This window comes from Mesoplodon bidens (genome assembly GCF_964165515.1).
Source record: "Mesoplodon bidens genome assembly, chromosome: 13".
Classification (NCBI taxonomy): Eukaryota; Metazoa; Chordata; class Mammalia; order Artiodactyla; family Ziphiidae; genus Mesoplodon; species Mesoplodon bidens.
The window spans coordinates 7,183,039-7,209,126 of NC_138169.1; the positions used below are offsets into that span (position 1 = coordinate 7,183,039).

The 26,088-nt window shown below is 39.2% G+C and overlaps 1 protein-coding gene and 1 pseudogene across 6 annotated transcripts in view; both read left to right on the plus strand.

The window, feature by feature from the left end:
* The window catches only part of SBNO1 (strawberry notch homolog 1), a 59,674-nt gene that overhangs the window by 26,367 nt on the left and 7,219 nt on the right, over positions 1–26,088 (plus strand). For all 5 annotated transcript variants that reach the window (XM_081252923.1, XM_081252925.1, XM_081252924.1 and 2 more), the window contains 21 exons: positions 1,143–1,278; positions 1,360–1,465; positions 1,601–1,754; positions 2,223–2,405; positions 2,954–3,051; positions 5,025–5,176; positions 6,867–7,064; positions 7,706–7,873; positions 7,972–8,147; positions 8,618–8,749; positions 10,107–10,242; positions 10,980–11,092; positions 11,183–11,254; positions 11,951–12,050; positions 14,328–14,402; positions 15,083–15,229; positions 15,663–15,757; positions 15,858–15,950; positions 23,135–23,272; positions 23,927–24,003; positions 25,038–25,231. In XM_081252923.1, the coding sequence (XP_081109049.1) occupies positions 1,143–1,278; positions 1,360–1,465; positions 1,601–1,754; positions 2,223–2,405; positions 2,954–3,051; positions 5,025–5,176; positions 6,867–7,064; positions 7,706–7,873; positions 7,972–8,147; positions 8,618–8,749; positions 10,107–10,242; positions 10,980–11,092; positions 11,183–11,254; positions 11,951–12,050; positions 14,328–14,402; positions 15,083–15,229; positions 15,663–15,757; positions 15,858–15,950; positions 23,135–23,272; positions 23,927–24,003; positions 25,038–25,231 (2,743 nt within the window). The remainder of the gene's footprint in view (positions 1–1,142; positions 1,279–1,359; positions 1,466–1,600; positions 1,755–2,222; positions 2,406–2,953; positions 3,052–5,024; positions 5,177–6,866; positions 7,065–7,705; positions 7,874–7,971; positions 8,148–8,617; positions 8,750–10,106; positions 10,243–10,979; positions 11,093–11,182; positions 11,255–11,950; positions 12,051–14,327; positions 14,403–15,082; positions 15,230–15,662; positions 15,758–15,857; positions 15,951–23,134; positions 23,273–23,926; positions 24,004–25,037; positions 25,232–26,088) is intronic.
* LOC308626855 (ubiquitin-conjugating enzyme E2 variant 1-like) lies at positions 80–1,100 on the plus strand (annotated as a pseudogene). Its single transcript has 2 exons — positions 80–89; positions 374–1,100. The product of its transcript is annotated as a ubiquitin-conjugating enzyme E2 variant 1-like (transcript).

Genomic DNA, 26,088 nt, shown 5'->3' on the forward strand with positions numbered 1-26,088 from the left:
GTCCAAGGGAGTTAGAAAGTTGATTCTGTTTTGTAGCTGTCATATACGAGGCCAGTATTTAAGTTCCTGCTTTAGGAAAATGTTAATAGGTATGGGACATGCTGAATACTATATTCCCTTCTTAACTTAGTGATTTCCAAACTTACTTGCTCATAGCATACCTTTTACTGTCCTGCATGAGGAGCACCAGTTTTTGAAGTACTGATTAAGTTGGTTATCAGTTGTGCTTCTGTTTAACAAAATTTGCTCAGATTACCTGTGTGGTGGACATTTTTAGCCGTAGTGGATCCTTTCGTTCATTCTAATTAAGAATTAAATATCCAGTTAAGGAGTGACAGCGCCTCAAGGTGGCAGCCACCACGGGCTTGGACAGTTTATGAAAACTGAATATACAGCGTTAAGATAGAATGTGGACCTAAATACCCAGAAGCAACCCCCTTTGTAAGATTTGTAAGAAAAATTAATATGAATGGAGTTAATAGTTCTAATGGAGTGGTGGACCCAAGAGCCATATCAATGCTAGCAAAATGGCAGAATTCATATAGCTTCAAAGTTGTCCTGCAAGAGCTTCGGTGCCTAATGACGTCTAAACAAAATATGAAACTCCCTTATAGCCGCCTGAAGGACAGTGTTACAGTAGTTAATCAAAAAGAAAAACCACAGGCCCTCCGCTACCCCCCATTCGATTCAAGCAGTCTTCATTTTCTGCAGTAGTAAATTTTCTAGATACCAAAAAAAAAAATTAAATATCCAGTTAAGGTTAATGCCAAGTTCAGTGAATGCTTCTGTGGCTGGGGGAAGGGGGCTGTGGAGATCAAGGAGAGGCACATAGAGGGCTTCATTGATATTTGTGATCTTACAGAAAAAGAAAACCACCTGAAGCAAAATGTTAAGGTTTGACAAAACCAGATGATAGGTATGTGGGTATTAGTAAAAAAAAAAAAAAAAAAAGTTAATGCTCAGGGGCTTGTTATCAACAGCGTCCCTCCCCCTAATAATCTTGATTCTTTTTTTTACTCCAGCTACCATCTCAGAAATCTTGGATGTTTCCCAAGTCCTAAGTGAAATAAAAGTTAACTCTTCCCGAAAGATTGGAGACACTTGCTACTAATGTGACATGTTCCTTAATTTACTCCTTACAGATAGTGTTTGATGAATGTCATAAAGCAAAAAACTTATGTCCTGTTGGTTCTTCAAAGCCAACCAAGACAGGCTTAGCAGTTTTAGAACTTCAGAATAAATTGCCAAAAGCCAGAGTTGTTTATGCTAGTGCCACTGGTGAGTAGTTATATATTTAAAAGGGAGAGATACATACGTTATTTTTTCAGCTATAATATGTTTTGTTTGGGGGTTTTTCAGGTGCTTCTGAACCACGAAACATGGCCTATATGAACCGTCTTGGAATATGGGGTGAGGGAACTCCATTTAGAGAATTCAGTGATTTTATTCAGGCAGTAGAACGGAGGTAATGCAATTTACAGTATACACTATTTGTTCTCAGTAGCAATCTAAAAGAGGTGTTATTGCTAAAATCTCTTCCATGTATGTTAAAGCTCTACTATATTTAATGATAGTTACTGTGTGTTTTAATTTTATTCAGAGGTGTTGGTGCCATGGAAATAGTTGCTATGGATATGAAGCTTAGAGGAATGTACATTGCTCGACAGCTGAGCTTTACTGGAGTGACCTTCAAAATTGAGGAAGTTCTTCTTTCTCAGAGCTATGTTAAAATGTATAACAAAGCAGTCAAACTGGTGAGCATGTTTTTATTAACTCTTAGTACTTCTAATGTACCTGATAATGTATCTGTTAGCCAATTTTGTCCAGTCAGGAGTATATTTTGTCCAATATACTCCTCTCAGCTCACAGGAGTATATTTCTGCTATAAAACAACAGATAAATCACTGGTTCCTTATTTTCCCAATTTTCCAAGTTTTCTCTTTGTTAAAGTAATCTGTAAAAAATAGCCATTTATTTCGGTTGTATAGTTTTAAAAATCACAATGTAACTGTTTCCTAAAATGACTGCATTAGTTAATAAGAATTTTGGGACAGCTCTATGTGAGCGTCCTAAAAAACAATTGTTTAGAGATTCCCAAGTTAGTGAAAATGCTTCGTTGAGTTAATGTTAAATGGTGTCTTGCACTTTATTTTGATTGAATTAGTCATTTTAAAATCACTCAAAAGATTGAAATATCTAAAATGTTGATTGTGCACCTTCAGTGGGTCATTGCCAGAGAGCGATTTCAGCAAGCTGCAGATCTGATCGATGCTGAGCAACGAATGAAAAAATCCATGTGGGGTCAGTTCTGGTCTGCTCACCAGAGATTTTTCAAATACTTGTGCATAGCATCTAAAGTTAAGAGGGTTGTTCAACTAGCTCGAGAAGAAATCAAGAATGGAAAAGTAAGTTGGAGAATGCATTAACAGATTCATCTTTGGTTATGTGTTTTAGTCTTTTGGGTGTTGAGGCTTTCTACTTAAAAAAGCCTTTTCTTTCTGAAGGGTACTTGTAAAAAATATTAATAGTAAGACTTTAAAAAATGCATTTTTAAGATAACAAAAGCAATACGTGTTTATAAGAATTTGGATAGCTCAGAAAAATATAAACAAACATCACTATAATTTGGCTAGCCATAGATGTAACAACTGATAACACATGGATATATATTACATTAAGGTTTTTTCCTTTTTGGTAAATACATATTTAGTTAAAGCACAAAGAACTGGGGCAGGGGCTTCAGTAGTGTCCACTGTTGTAATACTGTTTCCTAGCTAAGTGTGTTACATGTAGCATGTTTCAAATATATGTAGAATAAATAAATTGGTACACACGTACAGTAATGGGTAATTCTTGTTTGAAATCTTTTTTTAAACTAAATATTTAAAATATGTCTTAAGAAACCACATAGATATTTTTATTTATAATTAATAATATTCTTTTTTGCCTCCAGTGTGTTGTGATTGGTCTGCAGTCTACGGGAGAAGCTAGAACATTAGAAGCCTTGGAAGAGGGTGGAGGAGAATTGAACGATTTCGTTTCAACTGCCAAGTAATGTTTATGGTTTTGAGTTTTTACCTAGATTAGTTTAAATGTTGGCATTTCCTGGAGGCAAAATTTTTGTGTTTTAAAGTTTTTCTGATTTTAGTTTTTACAGTCCTATGTATGCATAACAACATGTCTATTGGAAAACAATAACATAGAAATGCTCAAATGTTAAGTATTTTGACAATATTATGTCCAGTATTTGGACTAACGGAAGGGCTTGATTCTTGTTTGTTTTGTACATCTTGGAAATCTGACAGCTTGGTTTAAGATATTCAGTTTTGTTTTGGCTTTGTGTATTGGAAACTACCATTATCCAGAGGAGCAATATAGTTTAGTTTGCCCCAGTTTAGTATGCTCTAATATAAACATTGCAAATAATCCTGAGATAGTCAAAAGAGATTTTAAAAATGTTTTTAGACACTGTTTTTCAGTTTGTTTGCCTAACAGACAGTTCTAACTCTGGTAGCAAAATTAACAAAATAACTTTTGCTGCCATGCTATCTTTTGCCTTAGGGGGCACATTCAAGTGGCTCCTTTTAAGATAGATATAATTTAAAACTACTTTTAAGCAAAACATGCACCTGCTAATCTGTATCTTTCCTGTGCTTGCCTGCCTAGTATTGCCTCTAAAATGGTAGGCACTAGTCGCAGGGAGCTATGAAGCAGTTGAAGAGGCAGGTCCGAACTGAAATGACCTTTAAGTACGAAATAGGCACCAGGTTTCAAAGACTTAAAGAAATATAATGTAAAACATTTCATTGATTACATTTTAAAGCGATATGTTAAGTTAAATATTATTAAAGTTAGTTTCACAAGTTTTCTTTTACTTTTTAATGTAGCTACTAGAAAGTGTAAAAATTGTGCTTGGCTTGCACTATATTTCAGTTGGACAGTCTTGGCCTAGAATATTAAAATTCATTTGAGCTGGATTATCAGTATTTTGTAAGATTGAATAAAATGTACTTTTTATTTTTTTTTTTTTTTTTTTTTTTTTTTTTTTTTTTTTTTTTTTTTTTTTGCGATACGCGGGCCTCTCACTGTTGTGGCCTCTCCCGTTGCGGAGCACAGGCTCCGGACGCGCAGGCCCAGCGGCCATGGCTCACGGATCCAGCCGCTCCACGGCATGTGGGATCTTCCCGGGCCGGGGCACGAACCCGCATCCCCCGCATCGGCAGGCGGACGCCCAACCACTACGCCACCAGGGAAGCCCTACTTTTTATTTTTAAAAAAATTATTTTATTTCATTTTTATTTATTTAAAAAATTTTTTCTTTGCTGTGTTGTGTCTTCATTGCTACACGGGGGCCACCCCTCACTGCAGCGCTTGGGCCTCACATTGTGGCAGCCTCTCCCGCTGCAGAGCACGGGCTCCAGGCACGTGGGCTTCAGTAGTTGTGGCATGCGGGCTCAGTAGTTGTAGCTGGCTTGAGGGCTCTAGAGCGCAGGCTCAGCAGTTGTGGTGCATGGGCTCCATTGCTCCTCAGCATGTGGGATCCTCCCAGACCAGGGCTCGAACCTGTGTCTCCTGCATTAGCAGGCGGATTCCCAACTACGGTGCCACCAGGGAAGCCCCAAATGTGTTTTTTAGTAAGGCATAGATTTTATTATTTGTAACTCTTGCATGTACCTGAAAATGGAAAAAATATGTGAAATAAATTGGTTAAAGGATTGTTAAAGTCCTTTACATTCAGAATCCAACTCTGGAATCACTTTTTGACTCGAGTCACTGATGTGCAGTTTTTCTTCATGGAGTCTTCCTCTGCGCAGCAGTTCTGAAAAAGAATCAGGGACCATTGGTGCTGAGTTCCTAAGCCAGCTTTACAATTACGTGGCGCTAACCTACTTTTGATATCCAATTTGGAAATGCTGCTAATAAAGTATACTTATTTTAAACAAATACATTCAGTAAGACTTTATATATAATAAACTGTTTTGCATACTGAGCCACTAACTGTCACTTTTTCTCTCTTCGAACAGAGGAGTGTTGCAGTCACTCATTGAAAAACACTTCCCTGCTCCAGACAGGAAAAAACTTTATAGTTTGCTAGGAATCGATTTGACAGCTCCAAGTAACAACAGCTCACCAAGAGATAGTCCTTGTAAGGAAAATAAAATAAAGAAGCGGAAAGGTGGGCACTTTTCTTTAAATGGTGCTGGAAGTAGTATAAACTTGAGCATTTTGATGCAAGCTGTATTTTGGGAACGTACTGCGTTCCTTGAATTGGCTCATGTAGTTTTTTTTGTTTGTTTTGTTTTGTTTTGTTTTTTAAGGAAGTGTCTTCCTCCCTCCCTCCCTCCTTCCTTTCCTTCCTTCCTTCCTTCCTTCCTCTCTTCTTTTCTTTTCTTTCTTTTCTTTTCTTTTCTTTATTTTTATGGCCGCACCACATGGCTTCCGGAATCTTAGTTCCCTGACCAGGGATTGAACCCTGGGCCATGGCCGTGAAAGCACGGAGTCCTAACCACTGGACCACCAGGGAATTCCCTTGGCTCATGTAGTTTTTGAATGCACAAGTAATCCCATTTTAAATTGGGGCTTTAACGATTTGACTGGTGCTAAGTAGGCACTGTATTGAGCACTGCCCATGCATGATCTCATTCAACCTGCAAGGGATCCATATGAAAGTAGGTTTTATTTTTTCAGCTTTATAGACAGAGGAAACCAAGGCACAGAAAGACTAAATGGTTAAGCGATATCCCCAGGTTGGCACAACTACTGGGTGATAAATGGGGGCACAACTACTGGGTGATAAATGGGGAATCAAAATCTGGGCCTTTCTGTTGTCAGAGAGAGAGAGAGAGAGAGAGTGTGTGTGTGTGTGTGTGTGTGTGTGTGGTCTTCTTTAAAGAGACTTCTGTTAGTTTATTATTTAATTATTATGAATACACTCATCTTTGTTAGACATTTTATAATAATGCAAAACTTGGGTTTGTGTTGAGGTGCTTACTAAGTAAGCTCTTTGACTTTCAGAAGTTAACTTCTCAGGGCTCTCTTTCTCTAAAATGGTGATAATTCATTATATTGTGAAGACTATCATACTGTGTGTTCTAAACACAGTGCCTGACAGTTTAACCTTACCTTTCGTCTGTTCTAAGAAATGCTTTTTTTTCCCTTACATTTTTAATATGCCTGAAAGTAGGTTGGCTATTATAATATAATTGACAGTATTTTTTTATTTTAGTGGCACAAAAAGTAATGCTGAGTCCTAGAGTCAGTAACAGAGTGGTCATATAGATAGATGGTCATGTTTCCCTTTTTTGAATTATGTTCTCACCATCATTAATATGTGAACATTTTAATGTTCTGCTTAGTTTTGGTTGGTTTATTCCAGATATCTTTTATGAGTATTCAGTAAGATAATTCAGATCAGCACCTTGTTTGACTTTTAAAAATGTAGTTTTATAGATTAGTTTTTTTATTATTCCATAAAGTATTTGCATATTTTATAAATCTGTAATTATTAGGCCTCTCCTCTCAACCTGATACACAAATTGTGACAATGCCAGAGATTCTGTTTCATCTCTGTTGTCTTGAGATGTTTATTTTGAAACTTGTGCACTTGAAGGCTGTCTTGCATTTGTACTTATGTACCTGATTTCTTCTTAAGAATAATTGAATATAACCTGATTTCTTATAGGAATCCAAAAGGCTAGCTTTTGTTTATGAATTTTTAATTGTTCTTATATACTTACACAAATGCTTTTTTTCTGCATTTCTTATTTGAGTTAACTAAGTGTATTAGCTCATGAACTAAATGTAACTTCCTGGATCTTTAGAACAGTGTGTTTGGGCTGACTCTCTTGTTTGGGGTTTGAGGATAGGTGAAGAAATAACTCGAGAATCCAAAAAAGCACGAAAAATAGGTGGCCTTACTGGTAGCAGTTCTGATGATAGTGGAAGTGAATCTGATGCCTCCGATAATGAAGAAAGTGACTACGAGAGCTCTAAAAACATGAGTTCTGGAGATGACGACGATTTCAACCCATTTAGAGATGAGTCCAGTGAGGATGATGAAGATGGTGAGTTCATGAATCTATTAAATGTAAGCTAAAGGATAGTTATTTCTGTGTATTTGTTTATTTATTTATTTTTGGCTGCGTTGGGTCTTAGTTGCGACAGGCGGGATCTTTCGTTGCGGTGCGCGGGCTTCTCTCTAGTTGTGGCACGCAGGCTGCAGAGCACATGGACTCTAGTTGCGGCGCACGGGCTTAGTTGCCCTCTGGTATGTGGGATCTTAGTTCCCTGACCAGGGATCAAACCTGCATCCTCTGCAATTGGAAGGCAGATTCTTAATCGCTGGACCACCAGGGAAGCCCCTATTTATGTGTATTTGAAATGGGCTATTGTACTAAAACCTTTTTTTTCCTGTAGAAATTATCACACAGATTCTAATCTTTGCTTGGTGGGAGCTCCAAGCTTGTCTGTCTTCTGGAGGTTCAGCACATTTATGTGAGATCATGACCTCGATTTTGTGCACTTAACGTTTATCCTCAAACCATGGAGTTTACCGCATGGTGTATGGGTGTGCTGGACCTCTGAAGTTGGTGGTGGTTTACAAGTTGTCGCTCAGCAATACAAACAAACTCAACGGTTGTTTCCTTTGGAAATTCTGTACTTGTGTTAACAAATGATTTGATACATGTCTTTCCTTGATTTTCAGATCCCTGGTTAATCAGAAAGGACCACAAGAAAAACAAAGAGAAAAAAAAAAAGAGAAGTATAGATCCAGATTCTATTCAAAGTGCCTTATTAGCATCAGGTCTTGGATCAAAACGACCTAGTTTTTCTTCTACACCAGTAATTTCACCTGCTCCTAACAGTGCACCAGGTATCCACGTGGAAGCTTGCTTTGTCTGTGAAATGTACTTTTAAACAAAACAAATATTTAAACTTTGTACTGATTTTTAACAAATGTACTTCATCTAGCTAACAGTAACACCAATAGCAACAATAGCCTTATAACAAGTCAGGATGCCGTGGAAAGGGCCCAGCAGATGAAGAAAGACCTACTTGATAAACTAGAAAAATTAGCTGAAGACCTCCCTCCTAATACCCTGGATGAACTTATTGATGAACTTGGTGGCCCTGAGAATGTTGCTGAGGTAAATATGACTTGATCAGGGCTGTGTCTCTTCTAGGTAATTTTTTGCCACTTTCAAACCCTTTAGAATAAGTGATATATTTGGTATCATCATATAATTATCTAATATCCTCTATTAGATCTTAGAACCCTTGTTCTACTCTAGTTGTCATCCTAGAGCAAGTAAATTCCTGCCCCTAGTATCTTGAGTATCTGCCCCAAGACACGGATCTCTGTTATTGCACCTGTCCCTCAGGCTTTGTTATCATTGCCGCATGTCTGTTTTCTCCACTGGAATTTGAACTTTTCAGAACCAGGCACTGTGTTGCAGTGTTCTCTCTCCCCCAGCGCCTGGTGCAGGACAGGTTGCACAGTACGTGCTGGCTTCATTATCCCTTTCACCTCCCACCAAGTTTCTATGATGGGAGCCCTGAGCTTCATGCACCATAGTCAGCTACGTTAATTGTTAAGTGACGCTGTTTGGCTTTGCAGATGACTGGCCGCAAGGGGAGGGTTGTAAGCAATGATGATGGAAGTATATCTTATGAGTCAAGATCTGAACTTGACGTCCCTGTGGAAATACTAAATATCACGGAAAAACAAAGATTTATGGATGGAGATAAGGTATGTTTTTCTGGGATGCTTTTTGGCGAAAAGAATAATGCCCATACCTTTAGATTAATCTTTAGGTTTTTTCTTTTAATATAAATCATGTCTGTTGAATGTTCTTACTCTATTTTTTTAAGTAATTATACATAATCACTGAACATTTTACATGTTTTCATTATTTTCTTATAAATCGAATGTGGTGTTTTGTGCACAGAATTAGATGTAGCTCTTGATAGCTTTGGAGGCCTTTGAAGTCTTCAATCAGAATATTAAATTGTGTTCTCTCAGGTCATCTTAGTGGCACTACATCTAATGCTACACCCTAGTGTCAGTGTAATTTTGAGTCTAGAAATATGTTGAAGTATGCCCAGATTACTAGGATCCTTTGATTTTGCTGTCTATTGTCTTGCTCTGCCGTGTCCTATTGAGACGATTTACTCTGAATGGTCGTAGATTACACTTGCATAACTGACCACTGCGGAGGTTGTGGTCACCTTCAGAGGCCCTTTCTGTATGCTCTTATTGTTACGTAAACTTCATGGATTTTCAGGTTCTCAGATCAGTTCTTCCTCCATCTAGTCGGAATTGCTATAAGCGTTTTGCTAAAACACAGGTAGGGCACCACTTCAGCCCCCTTCCTTAATCTGAAAGGGGTGGAATAACATCTTACCTCTTTCTCCACAGTTTGCTGTGTAGTTCAAAAGTGTTTTGCCTCTGCAACTAGAAAATAGATGGTAGTTATTACCATGATCCAAGTTGTCTTTTAAATGTATTTAAAAACTCATGTTACATATTTTAAAGACTATAAGTAGAGGTATTATCAGTCATTTTAAGTACTTGTTTCATTAGTAATTTAGGCCCATGTGCGTTAGAAATTGTATTAATTGGGATTAGATTTGGCTGTTCAGTGACAGAAACTCCAAAATCATATTCACTTAAAGTGGAAGTGCCTTTTTCTCATGTACAAGTTTGAGTAGGTAGACCCGGACTGGTATGACCCCTTGAAGTCTAGGTCTCTTCTGTCTTGTTCCTTTAATATGCAGCCTTCCATTTCCTAGTTAGCTCCATATTTCAGGTTCAGTCATTACACCTCTACATTTCAGCCAGCAGAGAGATAAAAAGAGGAGGGGAAGGGCATATCTTTGATTAGGGACATTTCCTGGACGTTGTTCAGGTGACCTGCTGGCTGGAGTGTGCCCACACTTAGCTGTAAGGGAGACTGGGAAATGTAATCTTGATTCTGGGTGTCCTTGTAAGCATGTACAGCTAAAACTGAGCGTTAGGAAGTAAAGGAGAATACGTATTGGTGGATGTTTCCCCACCTGTCTGTGCAGAAGTGATCTTTTGGTTTTTCTCCTTATCTTTGATACAGAATATTGCTATCATCTCCGAAGCTGCCAGCTCAGGTATTTCATTACAAGCAGATAGGAGAGCTAAAAATCAAAGGCGGAGAGTTCATATGACTCTGGAATTACCATGGAGTGCTGATAGAGCAATTCAGCAGTTTGGTAAGTTCCTACGCTGAGTTTCGCTTCATAGCCAGGAATTACTGGGGAAATAGTTTAATGCTAGATATACTAAAACGTGACATATAGGTAGGTTTTGGAGATGTTTGTGTATTGCGTATACCTTAAAATGTAGAGGGCATCATGAATTTATTTCTTGGCTGTTTTAAAAGCTGTAAAAGACCTACAGTAGGGCTTTCTGGCATTATATTCAAGAATGGGGCTCCTCAGGAGTATCTTCATTGTAGATCTCCAAGGGGTGTTATCCATGTCAGAGCAACTGCCACTTGATGTCTTTTTCAACCCCCGGTAGCTTCATTGAGGGCACATTGCTCCTCCCTTGCCTTCCATCTTCATGTCCCTGTGAACTGGTGATGTAAAACAACAACAGCAACAATTTTGGGAGAATCCATAGCAGCTGTGCATCAGCACCATTGTGGTCAACCAAACTGGGGTAGCACCAGTAATGGGTTTATCATTTAATAATTTTATGGTGGTTTTTTTGCTCCCCCGTAAGTGGGAGTATTGTTCTGAATACAGATGTTGTTCAAGTTGGCGCTTTTGATTTTGTGCCTTTTGGGGAGTTAGGGTAATTGTTACATTCTTTAATTTTTTCTCTGGTTTAAAGATTTCTGGATACCAGCTTACTGTTAAGTGCTGGGAATAGGTCTCAGAATACTAGTATCTAGAGAACACAATCAGCGATTTTTTTTTTTTTTTTTTTTTTAATGTCATTACAGGACGAACTCATAGATCAAACCAAGTTACTGCTCCGGAATACGTCTTTCTGATTTCTGAATTGGCAGGAGAACAAAGATTTGCATCTATTGTTGCTAAAAGACTTGAGAGTTTGGTAAGTTTTTGAGTTATATAGATGTGTGTAAAAGATGATGTATGTTAACCTGTCTTCTATGCCTTGACTGGAGATTTTATGTTTGGATAGGGTGCGCTTACACATGGAGACAGGAGAGCAACAGAATCCAGAGATCTGAGTAGGTTCAACTTTGATAATAAGGTACATTTCAGCTTTCACTATCTGTGAAAAATGATTGCAGTGTATGGTGTCTGTAAGGAACAGAAGGGGAAAGTGGTTGCTGTTTAAAACTTAAAGCTGCCTCCTCTTACGGTTTTGCTATAAAATCATGGCTAGTCCTGTAAGACACGTGGCAGTTAGATCTTTGGTGATCAACTGTGCAATATAATCATCTTCTCATTCCTATTGGAAAATAAGATTATAATAAATACTTGTGGATGAAGTGTGAGTTCCCAGAAGTAAAGAAAGTTGTTTATTTATGGAATGCCTGCTGTGTACAAAGGTGTGAATGAGGCACTAGGCAGTGTAAAATATATATAAAAATAATTGAGTCCCGCTATTTTTTTTTTTTTTTTTTTTTTTTTTGTGGTACGCGGGCCTCTCACTGTTGTGCCCTCTCCCACTGCGGAGCACAGGCTCCGCACGCGCAGGCTCAGCGGCCATGGCTCACGGGCCCAGCCGCTCCGCGGCATGTGGGATATTCCCAGACCGGGGCACGAACCCGTGTCCCCTGCATCGGCAGGCGGACTCTCAACCACTGCGCCACCAGGGTAGCCCCGAGTCCCGCTATTTTTGACTCTTTGGTACAATAATAGTTTTTATAGCATTCGCTTGGTCATGTGATTGAAGAGTATCCAAATGCTGAAACTTGTTAAATTTATTTGGTTTTTATTGCAGTATGGAAGAAATGCTTTAGAAATTGTCATGAAATCCATTGTAAACCTAGATTCTCCTATGGTATCACCACCTCCAGACTATCCTGGAGAATTCTTTAAAGGTAACTTTTAAAAATAATCATAACAAAGGAAAATGAGTATTGACAAGAAGGTACTAAAACTCATTCTAACATGTGCTGTTGTTTTTAGTTTTCTTTGGACATAAAATGTATAAAATTTAGAAATTGATAGTTACCAGACACCTAAATTGATGTCTTATAATAAGCAGTAGATTTATTAAATTTCATTCAGGGGAAGTGTTTTTACTGTTTGATAGAGTTTGTTGCATGTTGTTTAATACTAGATTACTAGAGGAAAAATGGTTTTGTTAGATTAATTTGAAAATGACTATGCCAAATAGCTTTTAAGATTTAAAGTACCTAGGTAAATAATCTGTGTGGGCTAGTGGAGGTACAGATAAAACAAAACTGGCCGTGTATTAACAGTTGTTAAAACTGGGTGCTGGGTACCTGTGGTCCATAGAATATTCTCTTTACATTTGTGTGTATTTAGAAATTTTTATATTTAAAGAAAAGTCCTAAGTAATGCTGTAGAAATTCTTAAGATGTATCTTGCAAATCTGAAGAATAGATTTTACCCCATTAATATTAGTAGTCTGGGTGATTTCAGTAGTTCAGCAAACTTAAAATATTTTAGAAAATAAACAGGTGTAAGGTATTTGAAACATTATCCTTATAGAGTTAGTATTTTTTACTAGGAAGTCCTTTCCAACTGAACCGGTGTTTAGTGTTGGTAACAGTCCATATTGACATAGCTGGCAGGGGTGCTTATAATCACTGATGGCATTTAACAAAACAAAAAACCAATAAAGTCTTGGCCCTGTTCTTTTTCTCCCTTTCTCTTTCGTTCCCTCTTATTTTCTTTTTATTTGGTCATTGGAGGGATTGTCAAAAACAACTCCCCAATTTATTTCTAATTCCAAAAAATTACATGTTATTTATTCATTATAAGTGATGAAAACAATCTAAAAGTGAATAATGAGGAGCCCATACCCTCTCCTTAACTACCTACCACCTACCAGTCTCACCTGCTGAGGTTACAAATGTTGACAGTCTGAACCAGGGGCAGCCTTAACACACCTTTATCCGTTTGTCTGAACACAGAACTTAAAAAAAAAAAAAAGTTAATATTACTTGCAACGTACTTTTCTCACTTGGTACATCACAGGCATCCCTTACAAATCAATAGCTATAGTACTAACACATATTTTAACAGTTGTGTAATATTCTACATCTAGCTTATGTAACAGTTTCTTCAGTTTTTCCCTTATTGATGTTCAAGTGGCTTTCATTTTTTTGCATCACAAACAGTGCTGGAATTATAGCAGCTGTCCTTCTAATTCAGGTAATTTCCTCCCATAGGATGGGTTCCCAAAACGAGGATTTTTTGCGTTGGAGCTCTTTGGCTACAGAGTTGTCATCTGCAGAATCTACACATTTTGAGCATGTAGCAGTTTAGCTGATTAAATAAATATGTAAATAGGATATAATTATGCTTCCTCTTGATCCTTTTCTCTTTCTTAAACCCTTTTTACTGTAAGTCTGAGTTGGAGCCTGGACACAAATACTTTTTTAAAGTTTTATAAACTGTCCTCTTAGTAACGTAATTCAGAACATGTTGACAGTTATACATGTTGCTTATCTTCTGCATCGCCTTGTCAATACTGATAGGTAACGTTTGGGAAGGAAGCATGATTATTTCCTTATATAAATTATTTAATCAGTATCCTGCTGTATGTTCAAAGTTGTTTAGATTCTGTGGGTGACAGCTTTGTAGCCAGGCATCTCCACTGCCAAGGGTTGTTGTTGGAAAGATATGACATTTTAGTGAAATAATAAAATATAATGTGAGGTTTGAGTACTCTAGGATTTTGAAGTGTCTAAAGATCTTTAGGGGCTTTGGGTTCCATTTAATTCAGCTAATAGGAACTATGGAAGATACATAGACTGTGTCGTATCTGCTAGAACTTGATCTAGTTTGATTAGTCAGGTAACAGCTCATTGAGTTATTTGGGCTATAAGGTTTTTTGTTTGTTTGTTTGAATTTATTTTATTTTTGGCTGTATTGGGTCTTTGTTGCTGTGCGCGGGCTTTCTCTAGTTGTGGCGAGTGAGTTTCTCACCGCAGTGGCTTCTCTTGTTGTGGAGCACGGGCTCTAGGCGTGCGGGCTCCAGTAGTTGTGGTTCGCGGGCTCTAGAGCGCAGGCTCAGTAGTTGTGGCGCACCCCGTGTCCCCTGCATTGGCAGGCGGATTCTTAACCACTGTGCCACCAGGGAAGCCCTGGGCTATAAGGTTTTTTATAAATTTGTTTTATTATAGATGTTCGACAAGGACTGATAGGAGTTGGCCTGATAAATGTAGAAGATCGTTCAGGAATTCTTACTCTAGATAAAGGTAATGGGATGACTTTCGTAAGTATGTTCATAACTGTTGCTGTATCATTATAGACCGTTTTGTTGTTTATGCTTTCATCAACTTGAAGGGGAAGCTTCAAGTCTCTAGGTCTCAATCCCTCATTACTGAGTGCTCACAGAGCATTCTGGGTGGTTTTTGCTATGAATAACTATGGTTATTCAAGAAATTAAATCTCTATTCTCTCTACATAACAGCAGTTCTCAAACCAGGTTGCGTATATGATCAGCTGTTGAGCTTTTTAAAAAGTACTGAAGCCAGGGCAGGAGCTCAGACAATGGTAATTTTCCAGAAGCTCCTGGGCATTCTTACTTGTGCAGCCAAAGTTGAGCTTCACTGACTTAACAGCACTTAAACTTTATGAGTTAAGACTTAATGTTGGAAAACTAACATTCTGTTGTGCTAAATTGTATTCATACTCCAATAAGCGAAGCTGAAGATGCAAACATTCAATTTGGCAAACATCTTTTGAGCATCTAGTATAGTCGTGCTAACTGCTAGAGGTAGAAGTGGTCGAAGTAGAACCCTGTTCTGGGAACAGTACAGGAGTTGTCAGGGAAGGCTTAGAGAAGAAAGTGGGACTCTTACTAGGCTGAGATGAATAAATTTTTTAAATTGCCATTTGAATGCATTAAATCTTTCATACAATCCTGTCATTGCAGATTATAACAACATAGGAAAATTCTTAAATAGAATTTTGGGCATGGAGGTGCATCAGCAGAATGCGTTATTTCAGTATTTTGCAGACACACTTACTGCAGTTGTTCAAAATGCCAAAAAAAATGGAAGATATGATATGGGAATCTTAGGTAAGTTGGGAAATTTTTAAAACATCATATGTATTCTTTTTTTTTTTCTTTTTAATTTATTTAATTTATTTTTGGCTGCATTGGGTTTTCTTTGCTGCACATGGGGTTTCTGTAGTTGCAGTAAGCGGGAGCTACTCTTCGTTGTGGTGTGTGGGCTTCTTGTGTCGTGGCTTCTCTTGTTGCAGAGCATGGGCTCTGGGTGCACGGGCTTCAGTAGTTGTGGCTCGCGGGCTCTAGAGCACAGGCTCAGTAGTTGTAGCGCACGGGCCTAGTTGCTCTGCAGCACGTGGGATCTTCCCTGACCAGGGCTCGAACCCGTGTCCCCTGCATTGGCAGGCGGATTCTTAACCACTGTGCCAGCAGGGAAGCCTGTCATATGTATTCTTGATGAAATTTTTTTTTTATACTTATATGTTGCTTTTTCTTGTTCAAGATCTTGGTTCTGGAGATGAAAAAGTGAGGAAAAGTGATGTTAAGAAGTTTCTGACTCCAGGATATTCAACCTCTGGCCATGTAGAATTATACACTGTAAGTTTAGAAAAGGTGCACGTTCAAGTATAATGTCATTTTCTGGTAAGCATTCTCAGAAGTGAGTTTAATTTAAATTTTATTATTATTTTTTTTACAGATAAGTGTAGAGAGGGGAATGTCCTGGGAGGAAGCTACCAAGATTTGGGCTGAGTTGACAGGACCAGATGATGGCTTTTATTTGTCATTGCAAGTAAGACTTGTTCCCCTTAAATGTTAGTTGTTAAGATATGTAATGTGTTTTCATTGCCAGCATTGTAATTATCTGTTCGCTTTGTGCTGATTTTCCAATTGTATTTAGCTTTCTGTGTTTTGATAATTTATCACTGTAATTGTGATATATTTTTATTTAATACATTTTGAGGAATATTATTAAATGCAAATTTTAAATTATTACTTACCGGGGACTTCCCTGGCAGTCCAGTGGTTAAGATTCCACGCTTCCACTGCAGGGGGCAGAGGTTTGATCCCTGGTCAGGGAATTGAGATCCTGCATACTGTGTGGTGTGGGCAAAAAAAGAAAAAAAAGTTTACATATTCTTAGTAAATTGAACCCTTTTTTCCCATAATATAGTGAGTGACCTTCTTTAGTCATAATAATGCTTTATGTCTTCAAGATTCAGTTTTCACTTATTAGTGTAACTACATTCATTGGTTTAGTATTTGCCTGTGGACAGAGCTAAGGAGAGAGGATGTGTGAGTGTGCATGTGTGTGTGTGTGCGTGCGCGTGTTTACATTTAGACATATACACATACACACACAAATGAATGCATATTTATTTGTCCTGATCAAAACTACAGAATTTTAATCTCACCTCTTCTCTGATTATTTTTTTAAATTTATTTTATTTTTGGCTGTGTTAGGTCTTCATTGCTGTGCACGGGCTTTCTTTAGTTGCAGCGAGTGGGGGCTACTCCGTGGTGCGCGGGCTTCTCATTGTGGTGGCTTCTCTTGTTGAGAGGCATGGGCTCTAGGTGTGCAGGCTTCAGTAGTTGTGGCACATGGGCTCAGTAGTTGTGGCATGCAGGCTCTAGAGCACGGGCTCAGTAGTTGTGGCAGACGGACTTAATTGCTCCACTGCATGTGGGATCTTTCTGGACCAGGGCTGAACCCGCGTCCTCTGCATTGGCAGATGGATTCTTAACCACTGCGCCACTGGGGAAGCCCCTTCTCTGATATTTTTTTGTCTTCTTTCTTCCACACTAATAATCTCTGTTCTTCAGGGCACACAGGATGATAAAATATCATGGATACTATGCCCCAGTATTCCTGAAAATAATTTTTTAATAACTTTTATTGCATAAGCTTACTTTATGCTATTTAAAAAATAGTTATACTGTTTCTGCATGTCAACATATGGCAATTATATAGTATACTCTTAACCCTTAATTAATCTTAGTTCTACAGGTAATTAATTTATATTTAAAGCTCACCACTCACTCACTAGTCCTTAGGTTAATATCTCTCTAGTTATTTTGTCTGAATCCCATTCTGTAGTAGATTTAGGAAGGGCTTATGGAAACATTACTCCCTGAATTCTTACATGCTGGTAAGTTTGTGCCTTTGTACTTGAAAGACAAATTTTACCAGACATGAAATCTTTAGTTCACGTTTTCTTTTCTTGGATATCTTAAAGATGCTACTCCTTATTCTTTTGAGATAGAGTTGCTGTCAAAAAAATTTTTTTTAATTAATTTATTTTTATTTTTGGCTGCGTTGGGGCTTCATTGCTGGGCGCGGGCTTTCTTTAGTTGAGGCGAGAAGGGGCTACTCTTTGTTGCGGTGCGCGGGCTTCGCATTGCAGTGGCTTCTCTTGTTGCGGAGCAAGGGCTCTAGGTGCGCGGGCTTCAGTAGTTGTGGCACGTGGGCTTAGTAGTTGTGGCTCGCGGGCTCTAGAGCACAGGCAGTAGTTGTGGCGCACTGGCTTAGTTGCTCCGCGGCATGTGGGATCTTCCCAGACCAGGGCTCAAACCCATGTCCCCTGCATTGGCAGGTGGATTCTTTTTTATTTTTAAAAAATTAATTAATTAATTAATTTTTGGCTGCCTTGGGCCTTCGTTGCTGCATGCAGGCTTTCTCTAGTTGCGGCGAGCGGGGGCTACTCTTTGTTGCGGTGCATGGGGTCTAGGCGCATGGGCTTCAGTAGTTGTGGCTCACGGGCTCCAGAGCGCAGGCTCAGTAGTTGTGGCACTCGGGCTTAGTTGCTCTGTGGCATGTGGGATCTTCCTGGACCAGGGCTCGAACCTGTGTCCCCTGCCCTGGCGGATGGATTCTTAACCACTGGGCCACCAGGGAAGCCTGGCAGGTGGATTCTTATCCACTGCGCCACCAGGGAAGTCCCTGCTGTCAAAATTTGATGGTGCTCTAACTTTTTCCCCTTTTTAATTTAGCTTAGAGTATATCCTGGTATTATTAGTTATTCTTGGTCAGTATTCTCAGCTATGTGATATGCTCTTTTAATATGTAGTTTCAAATCTTTATTTTAGAAAGTTTTTAAATTACTTTTATTTGTAATGTTTTTAGTATTCTATTCCCTGAATTTCTCCTTTATCAGGACTTCTCTTATGCATAGGTTATATCTTTGCTTGCCTTTAATATTTATTTTCTCTTGAATTCTTTTTATCTCTTCCTTAATTTCTTTTTCTTTAACGACTTTATTGAGATATAATTCACATACAGTGCAATTCACTCGCTAAAGTGTATAATTTAATGATTTGTGGCATATTACATTGTTTTTGTTTTTGTTTTTGATTAATTTATTTATTTTTGGCCGCCTTGGGTCCTCGGGCTCTAGAGTGCAGGCTCAGTAGTTGTGGCGCACGGGCTTAGTTGCTCTGCGGCATGTGGGATCTTCCTGGACCAGGGCTCGAACCTGTGTCCCCTGCATTGGCAGGCGGATTCTTAACCACTGCACCACCCGGGAAGTCCCTACATTGTTAATTTTTAAAAATTATGGTAAAATATATAACAAAGTTTGCCATTTTATCCATTTTAAAGTGTATGGTTTAGTGTCATTAATTATATTCACAATGTTGTGCCAACATCACCATTAAACAATAGCTTTCCCCTGGCCTGATAACCTTTGATCTATTTTCTGTCTATGAATTTGCGTATCTTGGTACCTCATATAAGTGGAATCATGCAGTATGTGACAGTTGTGTCTGACTTCTTTCACTCGGCATAATGTTTTCAAGGTTCGTCCGTGTTGTAGAATATGCCATAACTTCATTTCTTTTTGTGACTAATATTGCTTTGTATGTGTGTAGCACATTTTGCTTTTTATTTGCAAATATTCGGTTGGCCAAAAAGTTCGTTCTGGTTTTTCAGTAAGATGGTACCAAAATCCCGAACGAACTTTTTGGCCAAGCCCTTTATGACGTGACCAACTGTAAATGAAGACCTGTTTCAAGAACTGTGTAAAGGAGACCAAATGTGATGATTCCACAGGCAGGGTGAAACCATAAATAAGCTCCCTAGAGCAGGAATCCCTAAATTTTTTATGTCAGGTGTCAGGTAGTAAGTATTTTAGGGTTTGCAGAGAATATGTGGTCTCTGCTGACTATTCTTTGTGGATTTTTTTTTCTTAAATTCTTTAATTGAATTAGGTACACATGAATGCATTATTACACTTGTGAAAAAATTTAAATACAGATAACACTAAATTTTTTGACCATCATTCCCAGCCCCGGTTCCCTTCCCACCTTCCCGAAGAGGTAGCCACCGTTACCAGTTTTGTGTCTATTGTCCGAGACCATTTTCTGTGCATTTAATGCATATGTATTGTAGCCATAGGAAGCAATTTACTGTTTTAGGTGGTTGATTTGTTGTTGGTTATTTTTTTTACACCAATTCTATGATACAGTATTGATCATTCTTTAAATTGCCTTTCTCACTAAACAATCAGTCTTGGAGTGCTTTCTGTATTGATACTTACTTATAGGACTACTTCATTCATTGTGGCTGTTGCATGGTATTCTGTGTTATGAATATACCATGGTTTACTTAGTCTGTGTCATATTAATTGACTTTTAGGTTGTTTCCATTTTTTCTCCCTTACAAAGGAGATGCTTCTTTATGTACCTGTGTGAGTGTATCTCTAGAGTAGATTCAGAGAAATGGCATCACTGGATCTTAAGATCACTTACTTCTTTCTATGTGTGAATGAAAGGAAATGCTCTTTTGAAGATCCTGGAGGAGAAAAAGTTTAGTTCTTAAAAGTCCGAAAAATGATTTCCCCCCAGCTTTGTTCTTGGCTTCTAGTATTATCTTGAGGTTTCTAGCTAGGGTGGGATGGGTAAAACTGAACAAGTAAAAGGATATATCAGGATTGAAGGGAAAGATAACAAGCAGATTTGGCTGAGTTTAAGTTGCTGCCTTCTCTCTCCTTTTTTTTAAACATCTTTATTGGAGTATACAATGCTTTACAACATTGCTTTACAATGTTGTGTTAGTTTCTGCTGTATAACAAGGTGAGTCAGCTATATGTATATGTATATCCCCATATCCCCTCCCTCTTGTGCCTCCCTCCCACCCTCCGCATCCCACCCCTCTAGGTGGTCACAAAGCACCGAGCTGATCTCCCTGTGCTATGAGGCTGCTTCCCACTAGCTGTCTGTTTTACATTTGGTCGTGTGTATATGTCCATGCCACTCTCTCACTTCATCCTAGCTTACCGTACCCCATCCCCGTGTCCTCAAGTCCATTCTCTACGTCTGGGTCTTTATTCCTGTCCTGACCCTAGGTTCAGCAGCATGGATTTTTTTCCTTCGTAAGAAACTTTCTCCCTTCCTTCCTTAAACTATTCTTAAGCTTAGGAGCCTCAAGCCATTTGGTCCATAAACCTGGTTTACTGGTCTCTGATTCCATAGCAAAGCTCTCAAACTGGACCTGGTTCCTAGTTGTGCATTTATGTGTGTGTATGTGTGTTTGAAAATCTTATTGAGATTATTGTAGATTCTCATGAGGTTATAAGAAATAATACAGGGCCTCCCTGGTGGCGCAGTGGTTGAGAGTCCGCCTGCCGATGCAGGGGATACGGGTTCGTGCCCTGGTCCGGGAGGATCCCATATGCCGCGGAGCGGCTGGGCCCGTGAGCCATGGCCGCTGGGCCTGCGCATCCGGAGCCTGTGCTCCGCAACGGGAGAGGCCACGGCAGTGAGAGGCCCGCGTACCGCAAAAAAAAAAAGAAAAAAAGAAAAAAAATAATACAGAGAAATTCCTTTTACACCAGTTTTCCCAATGGTAACATTTTACAAACCTATAGTATAATATCACAACCAAGATACTGATACAGTTCACTAGATTTTATTCAGATTTCTCTGAGGCCTTGGATGGGATTTTGATTGGTCCCTATAGGATATTGGTTATTTTCATTATTATTATTATTAATTTTTTTTGCGGTACGCCGGCCTCCCACCGCCGTGGCCTCTCCCGTTGCGGAGCACAGGCTCTGGACGTGCAGGCTCAGTGGCCATGGCTTACGGGCCCAGCCGCTCCGCAGCATGTGGGATCTTCCCGGACCGGGGCACGAACCCGCGTCCCCTGCATCGGCAGGCGGACCCTCAACCACTGCGCCACCAGGGAAGCCCGGTGATATTTTTTTCACTTGAAATTATTGCCAAATTGAGGCACTGGTAGATTTTGATGAAAATGCTGATCCCCCCAGTTTCCCTTGAGTGAAAGCATGTGGTAGCGTTGGCCGCAGGCAGCTGGTTGTGAAGAGTGAGGACCTTGCAAGAGACATCCTTCCAAGAGGCTGTAGCCTCCTTCATTGAACTGCCTCAGCAGCAAGCAGTTTCGACGTGCAGTGTGTTTAACGTGTGTTGACATTAGGAAAGCCATGTCAGAATCGCTTTTAATTTCACGGTAGTGTGATGGTTTATTTTATAGTTGCAGTGAATTAACCGGACACTGTCAAGATAGATCACACTGCTATGTGCTTTAAACACTGCCTTAAAGTATAGTTAGCTGGAGAATTTCACATCAGCTGATACAAATTTTAAATGTATTTTTCACTTAACTTTTGTTTCATAGACTTTGCAGTAATTATATAAACAATGTTTCACATCATTTGAACAAGTAAAAGACAAAGGATCTTTAGTATCAATGAGGAGAAAAGTAAAGTATTAAGTCCTTTTAACAGCGTAAGAATTATCTTAATATAAAAAGGTAGTAGCTTAGCAAATGATTTATTTTGTAGAGGAGCTGGGACAATATCTTTGAAACTTTTCTTTTTCCTTCAGTTTTGCTCCAGAGACTGTTGCTTTGAAATTGTTCACTATTCTTCAAAAGAAATACTAATTTTCCCAATCTTATTTTTCCTCGTGTTAAATGGAGCTTTTTACAAATCTCAGGGTTCTTCTCATAAAGTCCAACTTGTAAAAAATTTTTTAAATAAAACAAGTTCAGGGCTTCCCTGGTGGCGCAGTGGTTGAGAGTCCGCCTGTCAATGCAGGGGACATGGGTTCGTGCCCCAGGTCCAAAAAAATAAAAAAATAAAACAAGCTCCATCGTTTGTCTAATGCATCCTTTTCTTCCACTTCTGCATCATATTTATGTGTTATTTGTTCAGCATTTGGCTTTCTCCTGTTACAGCGTTACCGTTTACAGATGAATTTGTGATTTTTTTTTTTTTTTTTTTCCTTTTCACGGTACGCGGGCCTCTCACTGCTGTGGCCTCTCCCATGGCGGAGCACAAGCTCCGGACACGCAGGCTCAGCGGCCATGGCTCACGGGCCCAGCCGCTCCGCGGCACGTAGGATCCTCCCGGACCGGGGCACGAACCCGCGTCCCCTGCGTCGGCAGGCGGACTCCCAACCACTGCGCCACCAGGGAAGCCCCGAAGTTGTGATATTCTACCGTCACACAACCATAGGAATAGGTTGTAGCACTGATGGAGTAGATGAATTCAGAGGACTGTGGGTGATCAAAAAGCATTATCTTGAAGGTTATATATTTCATTGTAACTTGAAGGAGAGTAACATACAGTAGAGGTAAAATTATTTCCTGTGAAGACCCTTCCTGCCCACTACCTAGATTCTTACCTCACGTACCTCTGAGCCTGTTTAGGCTGCGAGTCCAGTTTCCTGGACTAGAAGAAGCAAAATTGTCTCCACTGGACATCGTGCTTTAAGTCTTATTACTCAGCACAATTTTATAAAGATTGTCTTGCCTCAGAGATAAGGTCCATTAGCCTTCACTTTGGTGAGACCTTGTTCCAGTCGGTTACACAGCAGGTGTTACCCTTTCACACAGTCTTGTATTTGCATACTCATTCGGCTTTGGTGATGTGGTGGGACAGACAACAAGCATGTCGTAAAGTGCGCAGTATTGAATCCTTACGTTTTCTCACCTATTTATTTATTTATTTTTAATAGATAAGAAACAACAAGAAAACTGCCATCTTAGTTAAAGAAGTGAATCCTAAAAAGAAGCTTTTCTTAGTTTATAGACCAAATACCGGGAAACAGCTCAAATTAGAAATTTATGCTGATCTAAAAAAGAAATACAAGAAGGTATTTTTCCATTTGTACATGATGTTATATATGAATACTTGTTTTATAATAATATATTGCAACTATGTTTATGTTTATATGTAAATTGTCAATTTTTCCTATTTGATTACTGGAAAATTGTTTTCAGGAAAAGTTTTATCAACTCTTGGTAAATTAATATCCCAGTCTTAATGTTATGAACCATTAGGAAACTTAAGATGATTATTTGAAACAGCTTATGTTATCAGAAAAGGAAGTTTCTATAGTGCTAACTACAAAAATTAGAATTTTTTAAATAAAAGGAAGATGTACAAGACTGAAATTCCTTCCCACCGACTCTTGGTTTTACTGTGAACTGCCGTGTTTATATTTTGCAATAATTTCTGGAAAAACAGTGATATCTGTTATTTTGTTGTTAGTATTACCTTATATTACTATTATTCCTAGCCATTTTCACTTGCAAACAATTATAATTAAGTTACCTATTTGAAATATTCATTACGTGGGAAAAACCTCACGGCAGAGCTTTTTATTGATGGCATTCAAATGTAAGCAGTAGCGAAGACCATGTTTTCTATATAAAGATGGTTTTAAGTTGGCTTTAGAGACCAAATTAGGCAACCAGTTTGTTTAAAACAATACCTTTTCAATGGAATTTTTGTCTTATTTTCACAGGTAGTCTCAGACGATGCCCTGGTCCACTGGTTAGATCAGTATAATTCATCTGCAGATACTTGTACTCATGCTTATTGGTTAGTTTTCATTTTTCTCACCATATATTCCAAAGTATAATCAAGATTTAATTTAAACACCCCTTCGTTCTTTAGCTATCTGTCCCTATAAGTACACAGGCAGATTATCAGTTGCTCGGTGTTGTTTCTTTAAGCAGAGGTACTTGTTGGATGTCTCTGGACCATGCACTGTTTTAGGTCTCCCCACTGATGCTTTGTTACTTCCAACCAAATGTTGTCTGCCAGCATGGACTTAACTATCGTTCTTAGGGTTGAGACTTTTTCTTTCTCGTCTCCTTCCTTCCCTTCCTTTATTCTTTCCTTCCTCCAAAGTTTTATTGGTGTCCCAAATCAGTTTTATTTTTAAGGCTGGGCAACTTCTAGGAAACCACAGGGGTGCCTCAAATAGTTAACAGCACTAGAAACTTTGTTGTTGGGCCCTGGAGCTGATTCTGCTGTGCTACTAGGCTAGCCAGAGGTGTTCTCAAGTCATTATGTTCATTTCAGGGCATTGAAAATGGAGTATCTGGCCCACTTTTTGAAGAGGGATACAGGATATAGATGAATTTTAGCTAGGTTTTTATTTAGACACATGTAGGTAGATAAATTTGCTTTTGTTTATCTGCTGAGGCCTTTTCCACTTAACCTGATTTAGAACTGTATATTGGTAGTTTAATACTATAGAAATAACTGTCAGGATTATTTTATAAACTGACATTAATACAGTAAACTAATGGATATGAAAATGACAGATGCTTATATGGATATCCAGACCAATAAATCAGCCCTTTTATAAGGGAGTCAGACCCAAGAATTAACTGTAATGTTAAAATCAGTAGTGATACCTTAAGTTGGACAGGATAATCCAATATGTCAGAAGGACTGCAGTCCACAAACTATCAGTAAAGGTAAATGACGGTAGGGCATTTTCCATTTGAAATTAGGGTAGACCTTGTGGGCCTTTGTGTGTGTGTGTGCGCGTGTGCGTGTGTGTGTGCGCGCGTGTGTGTGTGCACGCGCACGCACATACACATTTTTTTCCTTATTTATCCTAGGCGTGGCAATTGCAAAAAAGCAAGTTTGGGATTAGTTTGTGAAATAGGTCTTCGTTGCCGCACGTACTATGTATTATGTGGCTCAGTACTGAGTGTCTGGACAAAAGTCGAGGGTGTTCTCGCATCTGTCAGTGGCACAAATGTGAAAATGCAGATAGTTCGGCTAAGAACAGAGGATGGACAGCGGATTGTAGGTGAGTTTTAATTTTTTTTTGGTTTGAGCCTTGAGAAGAAAAATCAGCTCCTGTGTTTTTCTTACTTTGCTTCTAACGTCTTAGAATCTTAGCATCTATCTATTCCAGTGGTGGGGTAGAGCTTGCTTTATATTATGTTCTTAAAAGGATAAATAGTAGTTAAGCTTTTGAATGGGTGTCGTTGGTTCTGGCTGAAATTCTGATGTGGTTGTTATTTTATGCTGCCCTCAGTGCTCTTGCTCCCCTTCCTCACTGTTGACATCTATGCAGGCTCCCTGGTATGAAGACTAAGGATTCTCTGAAGTCTTTATTTATGTTCATTGTGCCACATTGAGACTATGGAAGTCAAAGCCACTGTGCACAGAGGATGGACTGGAGTCCTGCAGGGAGCCAGGGAGACCAGGCTAGCCGCTCCCACTGTTCCCTCAGTGACAGGCCTCACGGAAATCCACCCAGTTATTGCACTTGCCCTGTCGCATTGTCTTTGTTTCTTTTGCAACAACCTTTCTCTGTATCCTGGGTTGCACATTGGTAGTCTGTGGGCTAGTCAGTCCATAGACATTTTTTTGATCCTCAAGTATTTTTGGTTGCGAGATTTCAATTGAGTTAGTTGCCAACTTTTAAAAATCAAAAGACTGTCGGTTTCCCTGGTGGCGCAGTGGTTAAGAATCCGCCTGCCAATGCAGGGGACACGGGTTCAAGCCCTGGTCCGGGAAGATCCCACATACCGCGGAGCATCCAAGCCCGTGCGCCACAACCTCTGAGCCTGTGCTCTAGAGTCTGCGAGCCACAACTACTGAGCCCGTGTGCTGCAACTACTGAAGCCCATGTGCCTAGAGCCTACGCTCCACAACAAG